We start from the raw sequence: 18001 nt of genomic DNA on the forward strand, positions 1-18001 counted from the left end.
ATCAGGGATTTGAAAACTCATGGCAATCAGAAGAGGTCCCATATGACTGGGAAAAGGCAAATATAGTGTTCATCTTTGAGAAAGGGAAGACGGAGGATCCAGGGAACTATAAACTGGTTAGACTTACCTCAGTCCCTTGAAAAATCATAGACCAGGTCTTCAAGGAATCCATTTCTCAGCATGTGGAGGAGAAGAAGGTGATTAGGAACAGTCAGCATGGATTCACCATGGGCAAATCATTCCTGACCAACTTGATTGCTTTCTATGATGAGATGACTGGATCTGTGGATGCAAGAAGAGTAGTGGATGTGATATACCTTGACTTTAGCAAGGCTTTGATATGGTCTCCCACAACATTCTTGCAGGCAAGCTAAGGAAGTACGAGTTGATGAATGGACTGCAAGTTGGATAGAAAACTGGCTGGATCATCAGGCTCAAAGGGTAACACTCAATGACTCAATGACTAGTTAGCAGCCGGTATCAAGTGAAATGCCCTAGGGGTTGGTCCTGGGGCAGGTTTTGTTCAATATCTTCATCAACAACCTGGAAAATGGAATGGAGTATACCCTCAGCAAGTTTGCAGATGACACCAATCTGAGGAAGTATTAGCTATGCTGGAGGGTAGAGCTAGGATTCAGAGAGACCTAGACAAATTAGAGGATTGGGCCAAAAGAAATCTCATGAGGTTCAACAAAGACAAGTATAAAGTCCTGCACTTAGGACAGAACAATCCCATGCACCAGTACAGGCTGGGGGCTGACTGGCAAAGCAGAAGCTTTGCAGAAAAGGACCTGGGGTTACAGTGGACAATAAGCTGAACAGGAGCCAACAGTGTGCCCTTGTTGTGAAAAAGGCTAACACTATACTGAGCTGCATTAAGAGTGTTGCCAGTAGATTGAGGGAAGTGATTCTTCCTCTCTATTTGGCACCGGTGAGGCCACATCTGGAGCACTCTGTCCAGTTTTGCCTCCCCAATACAGAAAGAATGTGGACAAATTGGAGAGAGTCCAGCAGAGGGCAATAAAAATGGTTCAGGAGCTGGGGCACATGATTTCTGAGGAGAGGCTGAGGGAACTGGGCGTATTTAGTCTGGAGAAGAGAAGACTGAGGAAGGAGTTTAATAGCAGTCTTCAACTATCCAAGGGGTGGTTCTAAAGAGGATGGAGCTAGTCTGTTCTCAGTGGTGGCAGATGACAGAACAAGGAGCAACGGACTCAAGTTGCAGCCAGGAAAGTTTAGGTTAGATATTAGGAAACACTTTCTCATTAGAAGGATAGTAAAGCACTCAAACAGGTACCCAGAGAGGCTGTGGAATCTCCGTCCTTGGAAGTTTTTAAGAGCTGGCTAGAGAAAGCCTTGGCTGGGATGATCTAGTTGGGGATGGTCCTGCTTTGAGCAGGGGGTTGGACTAGATGATCTCCTGAGGTCCCTTTCAACCCTAATTTTCTATGATTCTATGATTTGGAAGTTGCTTCTCTCTAAATACCTGCCTCCTAATATTTTTTATAGCTGAGATACAGCTTGTTTTCTTCTTTCACACTTGGAACCTCTGTCTTTAGCATACTTGGGAGTAGCCAGAGCAGCTTCAGTGCCACATTTCCAGGTTTAGCACTTGTAAGTGGGAGTGTATGACCAGGGTGTATTATGGTGAGTGGGTGCCCTCAGCAGTGGCAATGATGTGGTGTAGAGACATACCTTCTCTTCACAATGTAGAGAAAAAGCTTCTCCTGTTGTGCTGTGGGACAAGGTGCAACATATGGAGTGAACAACATCCCGGTGGCTTCAGCACTGATTGACAGCTTCAGAAATGTTACTGCCTCCTTCCAGGTGTACAGTATCAGTAGCAGCAATAATTCTGCATAGCACTTATGGGCTATAAACCTGGATCAGAGCCCTACTGTGCTAGTCCTTGCACAAACACATCACAAAGACCTGAAGTTTTGAAACCCATTTAACTGATTTTAAACCAAATATGGTTTCCCACAGGAACAGGATTTGAGGGAAAGTCATTTGCTATATGCACACTGGGACAAGAGAAGAGCTGGGCCTGAATTACTGTTGGTCAGAACCATAGGGTGAGACGGGACATTAAAGGTCATATAGCCCAAATTCACTTGTTTCCTTACCCCGCTTCACTGAATCAGTATTTCCTTTGTGCTTTTCTTCTCCAAGCCCTGCCTCCATGTGGAAGTAAACATAACTGGCTATGATAAAACTTTTGTAATAATCACTGTGTTGTTTTGTTCATAACTTTACAGTTCTAAGTCAGATTGATGCCTTTGCCCAAATAGACTACTCGCTCATTAACTCACCAGCAATCTCCAAAACATACATTAACCTGGATTTGAAGGTAATTAGCCTCCAACACTAATTCTCTGGATCTGTGTTCTTTCAAGACCCCTCTGACCCTCTTCTGTATCAGTAATGATGCTTATTATATATACTGACTTCCAAAAAAAGACCTTCATTTTTGTTTTGTTTTGCTTCTTAAATCTAAGGGAATATATATATTCCCCAAAGGGAAAGAAAAATTCAAGCTGCTAGAAGAAAACCTGAGTAAGCAAACAGTTTTGTGGCATACCCTGACAGTTAAGAAACAAAACAAAAATAAAGGTCTTTTTTTTTGGAAGCCAATATATATATTTCTTTGCAGGGTACAGTCTATCCTGCTGGAAATCGCACAGATCCCCCCTTTGTACCAGACCCATTCACTCTTCCAGACAAGAATAACTCCATGCTCTACCTGGGAGTCTCCGAGTATTTCTTCAAATCTGCTTCACTGGCTTATTACAACGCAGGGGCTTTTAACATCACCATCACAAAAGAGGTTAGTGGAACTTGCTGGTGTGAGAATTACAAATGTTTCAGATATGCAAGTAATCAGTGAAAGGGATTTTATTGATCATTTCCCAGAGGAATTTGTACATTTCCATGGCTTGCTTCTACCAGATTTAAGTATCATTACCAATATTAATTCTACATTTGACTATTTCTCAGGCCAACTTCTGAGTTGCTTCTTGATACCACGCATAGTACAGAAATGGTAGATGTCACAGAACTAATTATGTGTTCTTTCACCTTAATGCAGAGGGTGGAAGAAAAAGCCATGGAAAGCTGTTCTCTGAACAGATTCCTTTGCTCTGACTATGTAAGGGAGTGAGGGAAAGATTTGGGAAGAAAATGTGTGGTTTTAGCCCATAGCTGCATTCGGGTATACTGAGCTCTACAAGAAACACTGTTGTTCTGCTTAGAACTGGAATAAATCATTAGAGAGCAATAAAGAGGGAATAGGAAGTAGGCATGGCAAGATAGTTTGGTCACCAGTGGGAGAAAAACTGGGAAGGCTAAAACTGAGAACACTGTTGCTTTGCTGGCAGTGCTAGAAAGGTCTTCTGAGTGGGCTTTGCGGAGTGAAATGGTGCTAAAAGGAGCCTTTGTAACCAGCTGTGCCTGTTGACTGAGCAAACCATGTCACAAAGCAGAGCAGCAAAGGGTCAACAGGGTGTTCAGTTCTGTATTCAGTGGGTTCGGTATTTTCCAGCTACAGGAGCCTACAAGACAAAATAGAAACAGAATTTAAAATCTGATTTATAAGCTGCACTTCTTTTTGTTTCTCCAGCATGTTTTTTTAATACATATTAATGACAATTGTGTCTAACCTTTTTGGCTAGGGACAGAAGTTATATATAAACTGGTTTAAGTGATTAGAAACTGGTTGTAACAGGAGCGCCTCTTTGGGGTACGTCTACTGGTGGCCCCGCCCAGCTGTTATGGGCCAACTACTCACCTTCTTTCCTGCCATGCCTTGTTGTTAATTGATTAATAGATGTAATTAAGTGGGAGGCTGCCCATTTCCTGCCCCGATGCCAGGGGGCGCGATCTACGGCTCTGTTCCTCATCTACACCACAGCCCAAGCCTTGCAGATGGTATCTGTAAATTCCTCTTTATGTTGGGGTCTAGGCCACTGTGGGCCTACCCCTTTTCTCTCTAGCTAGGCCTGTCAGTCAAAAAAAAACAACCCACTAATCAGGGTTTGACTCCAGGCTCTGGCTCTCAAAAAAAACCCCTCACTTGGGCTTCTGCCCCTCTCTGGCACTGGGGTCTACTCATCCCTGAATACTGCGTCCTCTCTGGCACTGGGGTCAGCTCACCCCCGAATACTGTGCCCTCTCTGGTGCTGGGGTCCCCACACTGCAGTGGGCCCCCAATGAGGCCTCCTTCTTCCCCAAATAGCCTCACCCAAACCACCGGTGTTTAACATTAAGCAAGGGAGGCAACATGCCTGCTTACTTTAGATGATCATGAGGATGGCTCCGGGCATGGTGTAGTCTTCTGACAGAGACTGCAGGCGCAGCACCATAGTCATTGGGAGTCCGTCTCTCTGCTGCCCCTCTGTCCTTTTCCACTCACCATTTACAGGATCCTGACCTTCATCTTCCTGTCACCTGACCGGCTGGCAGGGCTTGAGTCTTAATCCCTACTTGACCAGCCAGCCGTGACTGGAAGGTACTGGACTTAAAGGGGCCACCCTGTCTCTTAGTAACAAGGTTAGGGTTCCCTGTTACACTGGTTTAAACCTGTAACAAAACAGATATTCAGTGCACATAAACCAGTCTGAAGATGGCTGAAACCAGTTTGAAATAAACCTGGTTGAACGCAGTATCAGATTTAACTGATTTGGCTCAAACTGGTTTATGCAATGTCTGTCCCAGACCCCTTGCTGGTTAAAGTTAAATCAGACTCCCCCAGCATCTCAGCATGCTATCTGGGCTGAGTGGGGCTCTCTGCTCCACAGCAGGACTGGCCTCTCCCCTCTGCTCCCTGGTTGGAGCTTGGCAGAGACTGCAGGCATCTGCCTGGCTCCCCCCTTCCCTCCCCATCCCATCTACCTTACACAGACATCTCTCAGCATTAGCTAGCATACCATTTGCTGGCTATGGTCCATGCTGTAGCAGAAAGGACAAAAGCAGAATCAGCAGGTAGCTGGTAATATCCCTCTGTTGTTTTCTTAATGGAGTGATAAACACTGAGTTAGGGGTAATAAACATCGTGTTATCAATTCCCTGCTGGGCTGGTCATGGAGAGGTAGGGATCTCCCTAATTAGAGCATCCTGCCAGGGCCTGGCCACACCCCCCTCAGCTCAGCAGTGTGGAAGGGAAAGGAGGGCTGCTCTACGGCTTCTAGCCTAAGCCACAGCAGGTATGTGCCTGCATGTCTGGGATGTCTGTGCAGTTAGAAACTGATTTAACATAGCCAGGTTAGACTACCCTACAAAGATTGAATCAATTCAGGCTCAGGCTTTTTGAATGTCTGTCCCTAACCTTTGTCATGATGTATTATAACTTCCTTTAAGACTACTTCCAGAAGGAAAGGCCATTAAATCAAGAATGGGGATTAAATGAAATGACAATAAACAGCGTGTATTTCTTTAAAGAGAATCTGAAAGTGAATATGAAGCAAGATGATCTGATATCTTCCATTTGCTTGCAGTTTTCCACTTATTTTATGCCAACTGAAGTAACACCTAACAGTACCATTCCTGAGGTAGGTATCTTTTTTTCTTGTAAACCTTTAAGGGACTGCAATATCTAATCCCCCTGTGGACATCATCAGAGTGCTAGCAAACTCCTAAAGTTTGTAGCAGGCAGTGAGATCATCAGGGTTGGGGGCTTGTGAAAGGGATGATTTGTGACTCCTGTTGGGAAAGTCCAGATTAAGACTCCTGTGTTAGTGAGTGTTCATATACAGCCCTCTGCTAATGCCTCTCCTGCAGCCCTCATTCTCCACACTCTATTCCTATTCCCTTCAGTTTGCTGTTAAGTTACTCGATTAGAAATCCATTTGCAATGTAACAGAAGCATTTTTATTGAACCTGCAAAACAATATTGAACAATGTTAACATCCTATTTTTAAACTGAGTATGGCCATCCAGATGCAGAAAGAGGTTGTTATTTGGGTTAGTCTGAAGTCAGGGAGAAGGCAGGGGAGATTGGCAATTTATAGACAATCATAATTTAGAGAGGCATGAGCTTCATAAGCAACAGCTTACTTTACTTTGACTAAACAGATGCAGACTATCTCATTACTTTGGAAGCGGTAATACAGGACAGGAGGTAGCAATAATATACTCTGTTAGTCTAGCTGTGTATTCATGTTAGTAAAAGAATAAGAAAATCAGTTCCCTTCTTCCTTGCAGGTGTAGGGGGCCTGAGATTTTTTTTTTGGCTACAATGCTCAAATCCTGTGGATGGAAGATGATGACATTTTTAGAACAACTGAGTCTCATCTCTTGCATGCATTAATTTTTGCCCTTGTAGAAGGGGAATGGTCAAGGCGAAACAATATACTGTGCTACAGTATTTGATGCATTAATTAATCTAGACTCCATACATATAACATCTCTGCTAATACTGAGTGAGATTCCATAACCTCCTCCAACCTCTCTGTGCTGTTACTGATGAAGTAAAATGTTGCTTATGACAACTTATACTGCTCTGAATTAAGGTGCCACTCTGCCCTGCCTTCATCCTTTTTTTACATGGTAATACTTAGTTAATATAAAGAATGCCATCAACATGCAAACTCACAGATACAACTTTTTCATTGAATTCTTGCAATGGACTATATGTTCTTCTGTACCCATTGCAGTCTTCTCTGTCTCCCCACTTTTCTCTGTTGTCCTTCATTCCACTTCAGTTCCTCTCAGTTACTCTTCAGACAGCACTCCAAGCCCCTTATCCTTTCTAATTCCTGTATTATTTTCTAGTCATAGAGACCAGGATTGACCATTTTTATGAAAGTAGTTTGTTTTCAATCCTCTTGGAAATAATGTCAACTTTAATACAGTTAGCTTCCCTTCTATAGGCAAAGATGAAAGGGAGAATGGTAGCCATCTTGATTTAGTTCAGTCTTTCACTTGTGGTGTTTTGTATGCAATAGAAAATAGCAGCAATAAAGGAGAAATCATAAATTTTGAGGCAGGGAGTCAAGGTATATATAAAGGAATGACAATTAAAGGAAAATTAAAGATTTTGACTCTGTGTGCGCGTGTATGTAGACCTTAATTTTTTCTTTATATGAGTGATTACTTTTCCTCACTTTCCCAGGATATTTAGCATCATGTTAACTCCCTTTGCCTAGAATTTAAGCTTCAGGAGCAACCTTGGAGTTGTTACTTCAACTTAATATCCATGTAAGATCTAATAAACCACCTCAAAAAAATACTGAGGACTTGACAAAACATTTTAATTATTTGGTTCAGTGTAGTTACAATAGATCTTGTTTACTACAGAATGCTAATCTTTTTTATAAAACTACCTACATACCATTATAGTCTATCTACCATGTACCATATTTTGAGGACAGTTCCTTCATATAAACTCAATGGTAGTGAGCCATGTTTGTCTGAAGCCAGACAAATGGAAGGGCAGGGTTGCACCTTAGAGACTAACTGGTTCAGAGATACATGAGCTTTTATAGGGTGTGTACAGATGTTAAGGCATAGACATTTACACAAAAGTGCCATTGTTAGAGCAGCTGTTGGAAGGGGGAATGGGGCGTTTGCCTGTTGGGTGGAGGGGACTCAGAACCTGCCTGCACCGGCCCTGGGCTGGTGCTCCAGCAGCCTCCCAGGGGAGATCACCCCTCTCCCCAGCCCCCCCCCCCCCCCCCCAGCTGGCAACTGTCAACAGCAGCTGGGGGCTTGGAGTGGGAGAATGCAGTCCCCCCCAACTACCCCTGCTGGGGTCTTGGGAGGAGCTGGGTTGGGCCCACATGGTGGGGAGGGCTCCCCTCCCCGTTCCCACAGGGGGCTGCCTTACCTGGAGCACAGATGGCTGCTGCACCTGGAGCTGGGGGGTAGGAAGGGAGAATAGAGCCCCCCTCACCTCATGGGCCCAGCCCAACACCCCCTGAAACCCCAGCTGGGGTAGCCAGTCTAGGCCCATGCAGTGGGGAGGCTCCATTTCCCCACCCCTGCCCTAGCATCTTGACAGCACACAGAGGCCAGCTTGACTTTTTGCCACAGCCAGAGCTGGGGGGGAGGGAGGGGTGCAGAGCACCCCCTGCTGTGCAGGTATATCCCAGCTACCCCCAAAAACCTAGCAGGGATAAATGGGGGGGGGCACGGGGCATGGGTGGGCTTCCTTCCCCACCCCACAGCCCAGTTGCACAGGGAGAAAACAGTGCTTTTTCTGTCTCCCCCACAAGCACCAACCTAGCCCCGCAAAGGTCCCTAGGATTTGAGCAGAATCGCCCAAAATTAAACCTTAGTGTGAACCTGTACACAGGTTTGCTAAGGCACTCTTCCCTAGAGTGCCTTCATCTGATGCTGCATCAGACACAGATTCATTTCTCACATGATCTGCCATTTTTAAATGCTCTGCAGCCTGAGCATTTGTTATATTATGGCTACAGAGCACTTTTGGCTGCCTCATCATGCAAAAAGTGTAACTTCTGTACACACACATTGGTAACAACCTATTTGGTCAGATGCCACAAATGGACTGCCTATAAACTTGTTTGAAGTCTTCTTTGCTTCTAGGTTCTACAGCTTGTTCAGAATTATACAATGTCACACCCACTGATGTTGACGCTACAATCTACTGCAGCACCTATGATCAGCTTGCAAACAGGCAGTTTGACTACAGAGATCACTGGCTACTTAGAGATGTTTTCTGTCCTGCCAAACTCAAGCCTCCAATTCATCTTTGCAGGGAATCTAGTAAGTACTCTGGACCAAAAAACTCTCTTCTGTGCAGGGGCTAAAAGATGCTTGCTCTTCCATACTGCTATCTGCCAAATTTTTTGTGAATCTGAGAGGTCAGTGTGACCTAGAACAGAGGCACCAGTGCTGCTCACAGATACCCACAGAAGACTTCCACTATGTTTGATAGGAATTGGATTTTCATGTCTGTGAAATAATTTGATGTATAGGTTATGAGGAATTTACCTTTAGAATCCCATTTTTTGAGGGGGTGAGGGTGTCTTTCCAAGAGAAAGAAAGTGAAATATATTACAGCCTCCATTTTCTGAAGCTAATTTTTCTTAACCTGCTTGTTATAAAATAGTGGGCCATATCTCCAGATACCTTTTCATTACACTAAAAATGCCTTTGGCCACTGGAAACCTCAATTATCCAAGCCTTTTAAAATGTTGCCTATGACACTGATAATGGAGGCAGTATTTTTTTATATTACCAGGCACAAACCCCATATTGGATAGAAAGTGAACAGCTCACAAAAAATACTTCAATATCTACATAAATAAAAATGTTGGGTTGCTTTCATTTTGGATCATAAAAGGAAATCATATTTGTGCCTGTATTCTAGATAGGATTGCATGCTGTATATATGATAACAAGATTTTCTCTTCTTCAGACAGTGAATACCAGTGCCAACATGACTATATCTAAACAGAAGTTGTTTATCTCATTACTTCTCAAGAGGTAACACAGGATAGTTTTGTCCAAGTCCATAAAATAAAGGTCAGGAAGTAACGTTATTAAAAGGACTCTATCGTGCATTCACGTCAATATGAGAAGAAGATAATCAGTTACCTTCCTTCTTGCAGAGGTGGAGGCCCTGAGATTAGTTTATTTGCTACATTACCCAGATCCTGTGGATGGAAGATGATGATATTTTTAGAGCAACTGAGGGTGCTGTCTTCCATGATTCTTTGTCCTTCTATAGGGGAAATGTTCAAAGAGAAACAACATAGTATCCACAGTATTAATTGTATTAATTAATCTAAACACTACATATTATATCTGGGCTAATACTAGGGAGTGAAATTCCATGACCCCCCCAACTTCTGTGTGGTTATTGTTACCATATAGTTGGCACATCTACACATTCATTTATCTGCCATAATTATGGTGCATTAAGTTAGTACCTGTAATACTAATACCTGTAATAACAGGTACTAACTTAATGCACCATGATCGGCAGTACTGCACGGTAGCACTAGCGCACTTTTTATGTGATGCTAATGTGCAGTAGATTAATTCTACTGCGCATTAGCACATTAGCATGGCTTTCATCGTGACACGCTAATGTACAGAATTAGTCTACTGTGCTTCGAGCATCTCGTGTAGACACGCCCACAGAGTCATAAAATTCTCCCCTGTGCAAACATTCATTGGGCCACTACACATAATTCTGCATGGATCCTTGCAAGCTTTACTGTGATAGGCAGGGACAAATGGGACAACGTGGCACATGCCACTACAATCAATATGGTTAGTGCAACAAGCTACAGACAGCTGTAGGGAGACTTCTGTAACTTGAAGCAGCACTCAAGGCTACTTAGGTTACATGTGAGTCTATTTCAGATTGTGCAGTAACCCAGGAATGAGATGGTGCCCAGATTGTTTAAAGTCATTTCTTTATCATGTCTTGTGATTTCTGTGCTTGCTCTCCTGGAAGTGATCAATGTTTCTAGGGCAGTGGTTTACTGGGACCTAACAACCCAGTTGATTCTAGAGATCAGGGCAGCTTCTACAGAACCTAAATTTTCATGCATTAAAGACAATAGCCAAATTTATTAAGCTTTGTTATTTCAAGAAGTAGGTAAAGACCAGAACCACAGGGGACCTGCTCAGCACATTGTACAGTTGGTTCCCAAGTACTATGAAACAACTGGAGTTTTTGGTAGAACTTTATGATTTTGAAGATTCTTCAAGAGGAGTGTTACAGGAGATTAAGGTTATAAATGTCCAGAGCATCCTGGGAAGGCACTCATAAGTAGTCTTGTGGAGTAGTAAATAAATGCCTTACAACAAGAGTATCATGGGAGGTCATGAATGCTTCAGAATACTGATTTAGGAATCAGGAGTTAGTGGCCTAAGAACCTGTGAGAGAACTAATGTAGGAAGGAGATTTCAGTGACTGGGGCTCGTTGAGAAGTTATCTAAACAGAACTGAACTTCTGAAGAACTGGCGGTTCAGCCATCACATGGAGTAACAGCCCCAGAGTGAAATTTTTCCTCCCAGCTCACATAGCCAAGATGCCTGAATAGCTATTAAATTTCCAGGGATTCTGAAATTGACTTTTTATTGTATGATTTTGAATGCAGAGTTGTTGAGAGGCAGGGGGTGTCTGGTGAAGTTGAGTGTATCAATCGGTGGGATTTATACAATGTAATTTGGAGGGAGAAGCACTCTCAACTCCCCGGAAAAGCTTTTCCCAGGCCACACGCCTGTGCACATTCCAAGCTGTGCCCCAGGAAAACCATTTCTGTTCTTTACTGTGAGGGGCAGCATGGACTTCACCGGGCTTATGCCAATAAAAGCATCTCTTCAAGGGAATATCACATAGCCTATAGCTCTAAAAATAACTGTACATAGGTAAAACAATGTACCTTTATCCTTTATAATGATTCCCTTTATTATATTCTGTTCAGATTTCACTTCTCCCTGACACGTTCTGGGGTTGACTTTTCTGAGGTAAGCTGATGGCTTCTGTGCAAAGGAAACTTAAGTTCTTAAAACCAAGAATTTCAGAAAGAGGCAGGTTCAGATGAGAGGAAACTGAAATCTCTCCATTCATTTCTGTCTCAGCCTACTTATTCCTGGGATGGCTTTACCTCTCCTGATTTCACACAGACAATATTTTATCTGTTGTATAATCATATAGGCTTTACTCTTCCCTTTCTCTCAGGTAATATTGTAATTCTCAAAATAGAGAGGGAGAAATGTTTTCTAAGCTAACCTCCTCTGAAGGATTACATGATGTTGTACAATCACTACCAGATAATATAAAACTGGATTGTAACAGAGCGGTAACAGAAGCATCACATTTGCTGGGCAAACCACAGAAGAAAATACAGGTAGGGGTAGGCTGAGGTTCAGCACAAAGTCTCATTGTCAAGCTGAAGAAAGGAAGGGGAAAGAATGATAGTCACAAAAAGCATGAAACAGATTTAGTAGCAGAGAAAGGAGAATCCTTACCTCCTCCTTCTGGACCCCTTCCCCCATGGTTAGTTTAATTCTGAGGACATTCATTTAGCACTGGGAAGCTGAACTGTGCAGAATGATGACTTGTCAAATCGTATAGGGTAGTTACAGGTAAAATATTTTAAGTAAATAAAAATGCTGATATTAAATTAATTGAGTGAAACTGTGTGACAAAGATCAATATCCCATTGCTTTGTTTGGCTTCAGCCGAGTACCTCAAAATGCAAAGATCATTTTAACATGTGGTTTTCTCTTACCAAATTTGACCTAAAGGCTCCAACCAAGATTTGAGCCCAAGGCAATTTCATAGATTTGAAGAAGTGATCATCAGATCCATGTTCTCTCCCATGATAGATCTCACTTTTGGAGAATTTCCTATCTCGTGTATTATGGAATGGAGCAATCCCAGCAATCAATGGTAAGGATTGTTCCTTTACTGACCATGATCTTCAGTATTCCCAGGGACTGCATGGCAATAAAATTTAGTATGTGATTTTATTTTTTCACTGTTAGGTCACTGTCTCACATCACCTCCTTCTTGTGCTCTCTGTGCTCCCTGTGGTGGTATCCAGGCAGTGTAGAGAAGGGTAACAGTCTGGATGAGATGCATAATAGGGGAAAGGTGAAAAGAGACAAAGGGTGAGGGGAATAGGAGTGGATTTGAGTGGGTAGTGGAGGAAAAGAACAGGAGCAAAAAGAAGGGAGGATGTAGGAACAGTGGCATAGAGAGAGAGGATGGCAGAAGCCAGGGGACCTGGTGGAGTGGAACAAAGCAGGTGAGAAGGAGCTGGAGCACTGGCTAAAAATGGTAAAGCAGGAATCAGGGAGCTGAAGGGGTGATATGAGTTATGGAATTGAGTTAGAGGGAATATCAGGCAAAACAGTACAAGAGTGAGGATTGGTGGGTGGGTAGATAAAAAGAGGGAGATGATGGGAGAGATGAATTCAGAAAGCACAGTAAAGGGGGACTGGATGGATGGTTAGGAGAAGAAAGGGACAAAAAGAGGCTTATTGGGAAGGAGGGGCAAAAGGGTCTATGACCACTAAGCACACTTCCCTCCAGCACCTGGAAATGATCCCCTTCACTGTCTGTGCCTAGTCTCCCCCTAGTGCCTAGTCCATATAGAGTAGTGGTCACCAACCAGTTGATCTCCTTCAACTGGTCCATTAGGGAGCCCCTAACAGTCTCATTCTGGGGTGGCTAGCTGGTGGGGCTAGCCCCCTTAGACTAAGATCAACTGTCAGGGGCTCCATGATCGGGAGCAGCAGGATGCACAAAGGGAGCAACCGAGACACAGCCCAGGAGTGGCAGGACACACGTGGCCCCCTGCCACAGGGGCCAGGCCGGGTGAGTGGAATGATCCCCCTTTGCACCCCCTGCCACCGGGTGAGTGGGGCCCTGGCCAGGCAAGGCCAGGGGAGGGTCGGAGCCCAGGCAGCTTGTTCAGGCACACGGGGGGGCTCCTGCCACTGCATGCACCTCGATGGAAGCCCGTGGGGCATGTGCCCCACTGATCTGTGTGTGGGGCGAGGCAGATGCCACTGCACACTGGGCTTTGCACCCCGAGCTGCAGCAGGGCTCGGGGCACAAAGTGCAGTGGCAGCCGCCTCGCCCCACGCACAGATCGGGGGGGACACGTGCCCCCTGCACCTCTATCGGGCTGCATGCAGCAGTGGAAGCCCCAACATGCGCCTGGACGAGCCACCCAGGCTCCGACCCTACCCCAGCCAAGGCCCCACTCACCCCTGCCCCACTCCCTCCCTCACCATGGGGGCCTCAATCTGCCCCCACCCCCTGACTGACCTGCTGGGCAGGGGGGCAAGGTGGGTGGCGGGGGGGATGCAGTAGATCCTGGATTGCCCTTTACTTCAAAAAGTGATCTTTACCTTAAAAAGATTGGAAACCACTGATATAGAGGCTGACACCCCCAAACTGTTCCCGTTTACAGCTCAGGCTGTAGGGGTTTGTGCTTCGGAGCCTGAGTGAGGGTCAAGATATTTCCACATGATAGAATTTTGGGGAGGGTTTCCATCTGTGTTTTAAAGTATTTAGCTTTTCCCAAATATAACTTTATTACTTTAAATGAAGGTTGCAGTTATAAGGGCAAGCATTCACAAGTTAGGAAATGCCAGACTTAATGTTGCCTGTCCAATATGAGGTCACCCCCCTTGTGTGTATGCATTATGACACCAGTCTTTCCATGATCATATACCTCTTCTTCTAGAGAGCTCTTTCTCTGTTTGTAAATCTGGGTAATATCTATTTCCCAGGGGACAGGTGGTGATCGATTAGTGTCTGTAAAGCATATTAACTGTCTTAAAAAAAAAAAAGAAGATGCTGTACAAGAGCCAGTACTTATTGTTCACATATAAATGCATGTATTCTTATCTTTTATAAGATAAACTGAGGAAAGGATTCCCTCTTCCTAATCAGGCTCAAACTAAGTTCATTCAACCAGTTCTCGAATTTAATCAGGTGAGAATCTGAATCTTTATTTCATAGATTTCATAGACATATGGGCTGGAAGGGACCCTGGAGGATCATCAAGTCCAGCTCCCTGCCCCATGGGCAGGAAGTCAGCAGGGATCATAGGATCCCAGCAAGATAAGCATCCAAATGTGTCTTGAAGGCGTTCGAAGTGGGTGCTTGAACCGCCTTCGGCGGCAGTCTATTCCAAACCTTGGGGGCTCGGACAGCGAAGAAGTTCTTCCTTATGTCCAGCTTGAATCAGTCGCAGCGAAGTTTGTGACCACTCGATCTTGTCATCCCTTGGAGCACTCTGGTGAACAGGCATTCCCCCAGATCCTGATGAGCACCCCTGATAAACTTATAGGTGGCCACCAGATCACCCCTGATCCTGCGCTTTTCAGGGGTGAAAGAGAGATCTTTTATTGGCAGGATTATTTGCTTCTAACAGGAAATGTATAGGTAGCAGACTGTGTCCTTCATTTGTTGTTGAATAAAACTGAACGCCAGGTGCAAGCTTAGGAAGAAACCTCTTCTCCATTGAGAAAAAAAAAATCTGTGCTAAAGAGCTGACACTAGGAGAGTGTCACAATGAAAGCATATGCTGCCCATTCATGCCAACACCATGTATGTCAAACAACAGAAATTGTCAGATAGCTGTTTTGGGGCAGGCATCCAGCACCACTAATCAGCATGTATGGGACAAATTACTGACCCTGGCTGCACATGAGGGAGTGGCAAGTAACCATATTTTGGTTCTCAGTACATGCAGAGAAGGAACAAATGGATGGGTGTGTTTTCACAGCAACATTCCCTAGCACTATCTGATATAGTACAGACATATGCCCTGTGGCCAACTGCATTCAGTCAGGTGAATTCAGCTCTGAGGTAAGTGTAACCTCCTAAAAGTCTATGGAGAAATACTCTTCTATGCCACAATATGTCTGAATTTTTCACACTTAACTTAAATTCTGGTGTCAGTGAAATGTATGAGATGCTAGTAAATTAGTACAATATTATATTTGTAACCAAGATCAGTATTTGGTCTTCAACATGTAATATAGATAGCTAGACCATGAAATAACCAGTGCCCTTAGCATGGACACAAATGCCTGGATTATGTGAAAATCAGATGTTGATCTATTAAATTCATTGATTTCAAAATGCTTACCCACTATTAAAGTTTTATGCTAGAGCGCAAGTGTGATGATGCTGAGATATATCTTGGTTTTTTATATATATCTTTTGGAGATGGGCAGTGTTAAATAAATTTAGTTCTATTTATTTTTTAATTTTCCAAAAGAATTAATTAACCAATCAGTTCCAATTTCCCCTCAACATTTACTCATATTATACTTTCATATACTTTGGGCAGCTAGCACGTGATACAACTCACAAAGAGAAATAGTTCATAAGTCTCTGTGTGCCAGTCCACTGATATAACTTAGAGCAGCCCAAAGCAACTCTAACATTTGCTGAATGCCAACTGCCCCAAAGTGCTCAGTACCACAACCAGGACACACAGAAACTTCATCTCTTCCACTTCCCACACAGCTGTAACCTGTGTAGTGGTGGTCAGCAGTGGGGAGTAGTGTAGAAGCCATGATCCCAGCTCCACACTTTTAAAGGATTTGCTGATCCTTCCACATCCAGCTACATCAGCTTTAGATCTAGCATGCAAGTCAGTTTATATATACCACTGTCCCTTTGATATGTACGGGCACCTGTACACACCACAGGTTTTAATCCTCATTAAATTAAATAGGTTTATAAAATTTTAATTTTTTATTTTGGAGCATCACATCTGTGTTTATACGTACTAGGTTTTCACATGAATTCAGCCTTGGAGCACTGAACCTGTGTTTACACACACTAAGTTTTCAAACAAATTAAGCTGGCTCCCTGCCTGGCACCACCGAAGAGCAAGATGGTCCAGCACTGCCACCCCCAGCCTGCCCCCAATGCAGCTGTGGAAGCAGGAAGGTGGCAAACCACACAAGGGAAAAAAAAAGGGGGAAGCAATTCAAAAGTGAAAGCAATTCCAAGGGGTGAACTACAAAAAAGTTGTAGTGCCGTGTGGTGGACAAAGAGGCCTATTACATGCCTTTGAGTGCCTTTGTGTTTGCACGCAATTAATCCATGAACACAATGCTTTAATTTCCAGCAAGCCAAACTAAACTACTTCCAAGGAGGTTTAGTTTAATGCAGAAGAAAGACTTTTAAAGTGTTGGGAAATCCCACTCGTGCAAACAGACATATAGTTGCAGTGCATGAAAGGGCAAAAATTGTGGCATATACATGAGCCCTAAAAGGCTGCTCTACTAAGTCTTAATAACAGAATAGATTCTATCATACAAACCCTGGACCAAAACTTGACCACCCCACCCCACCCTCGCAACAACTTTAAGCAGCTTTGGTGGCATTAAAGGAACATAAAATGGCTACCTCAGGCCTTGGGAGGCATACCCCATTATAGGGTGGCACAGGCCCAATGTACCCAGCTATGTACCACTCTCTACTTCCTCAAAGGCTGAGCCAGGGGCAGGAACAGCCAGAGCACTCTGTACTCTGACTGTTCTGTGCTGTACAGCAGCTACAAGCCAGTCGAGGTAAGGCTACCCTAAGATTCACAGCAGCCACTAGGGCTGTCCTAACTTATACCAGAGCCTATCCCAAACACAAAGCAGCCCAGAATCTGAGAGGCACAAATATGGCATGCCAGTCATCTTGGTGTCTTTTGCACTTCAGCTGAACCTCGAGAGGCCCAGCACAAAATCAAGCCTCTCATTGCCAACACAGGCAAAACTAAGAAACGTCAGTGCCTATAATCTGTAATAGAAGGTCATTCTGGTGAACATTTTTCTCTCCTCAGGGTTATTTGCTGATTTCCACTGATTTTCACTACACTCTCTAAGGAAGGAGAGATTGTTTGACTGATCAGGATGTTCAAGGCGAACAGCAACCAATCAAATGCTGAACAGTGTCCCTATACTTTAAACCTTCAAGCTGAGTACTGGAGATGAGTGAAGTCTTCCTCACGCTGCTCTGATTCAGGAAGAAAGTAGGAAGAACGTATGGTGCAAAATTACAAATGCAGTTCTTGAGTCACCCTTCCGAATGGTCTATATCCAGTATAAACTTTTTCTGCTTCTTACCTGATGTATCTGTTGTTTTTTAATATAAGGAGGGGTTTTAACAGTCCTGTCATGCTTACTATGAAGATAGTCCTCTCAGGATTCTTCTTAGGGGCATTTCAGGACATGGGGCATTTTAATATGCTTTCAGTTTTAGGACCAGAGTCTTTAGCCATGTTGAAACTAGAGGAGATACGGTGAGAGTGCTTGTAGAAGGAAGGGAGTTAGGATATTGGAATCTGTTTATCTGTTACTGGATACCATGAGAGAGAACAGAATTATGAAAATTAGAGATGGTAAGGCCTCCCGGTACCTCCTGCCAATGTAGGGTTATCCTTTACATTACATTTTCTAGGGCTGCCTCACTCTAACTTGAAATGAGCCAAGCAATGCATCTTCTCTCACTTCACTTTGAAAACTACCACACAAACCCCAAGCGCTGTG

General features: G+C 43.9%; 1 protein-coding gene across 8 annotated transcripts in view; it reads left to right on the plus strand.

Moving 5' to 3' along the window:
* The window catches only part of LOC102560261 (BPI fold-containing family C protein), a 40441-nt gene extending 22864 nt beyond the window's left edge, over positions 1 to 17577 (plus strand). For 3 of the 8 annotated variants that reach the window (XM_019489469.1, XM_019489467.1, XM_019489470.2), the window contains exons 8-16: positions 2259 to 2350; positions 2654 to 2827; positions 5493 to 5546; positions 8545 to 8724; positions 9380 to 9447; positions 11404 to 11446; positions 12311 to 12374; positions 14356 to 14432; positions 17296 to 17577. In XM_019489469.1, the coding sequence (XP_019345014.1) occupies positions 2259 to 2350; positions 2654 to 2827; positions 5493 to 5546; positions 8545 to 8724; positions 9380 to 9447; positions 11404 to 11446; positions 12311 to 12374; positions 14356 to 14432; positions 17296 to 17337 (794 nt within the window). In that variant the 3' untranslated portion in view covers positions 17338 to 17577. Of the gene's footprint in view, positions 1 to 2258; positions 2351 to 2653; positions 2828 to 5492; positions 5547 to 8544; positions 8725 to 9379; positions 9448 to 11403; positions 11447 to 11660; positions 11830 to 12229; positions 12375 to 14355; positions 14433 to 17295 lie in introns of those variants that run through there. The other 5 variants (XR_009461731.1, XR_009461730.1, XR_009461734.1 and 2 more) reach the window with 5 other exon arrangements.
* Positions 17578 to 18001: the final 424 nt, after the last annotated feature.

This window comes from Alligator mississippiensis, chromosome 4 (assembly GCF_030867095.1).
Source record: "Alligator mississippiensis isolate rAllMis1 chromosome 4, rAllMis1, whole genome shotgun sequence".
Lineage (NCBI taxonomy): Eukaryota > Metazoa > Chordata > Crocodylia > Alligatoridae > Alligator > Alligator mississippiensis.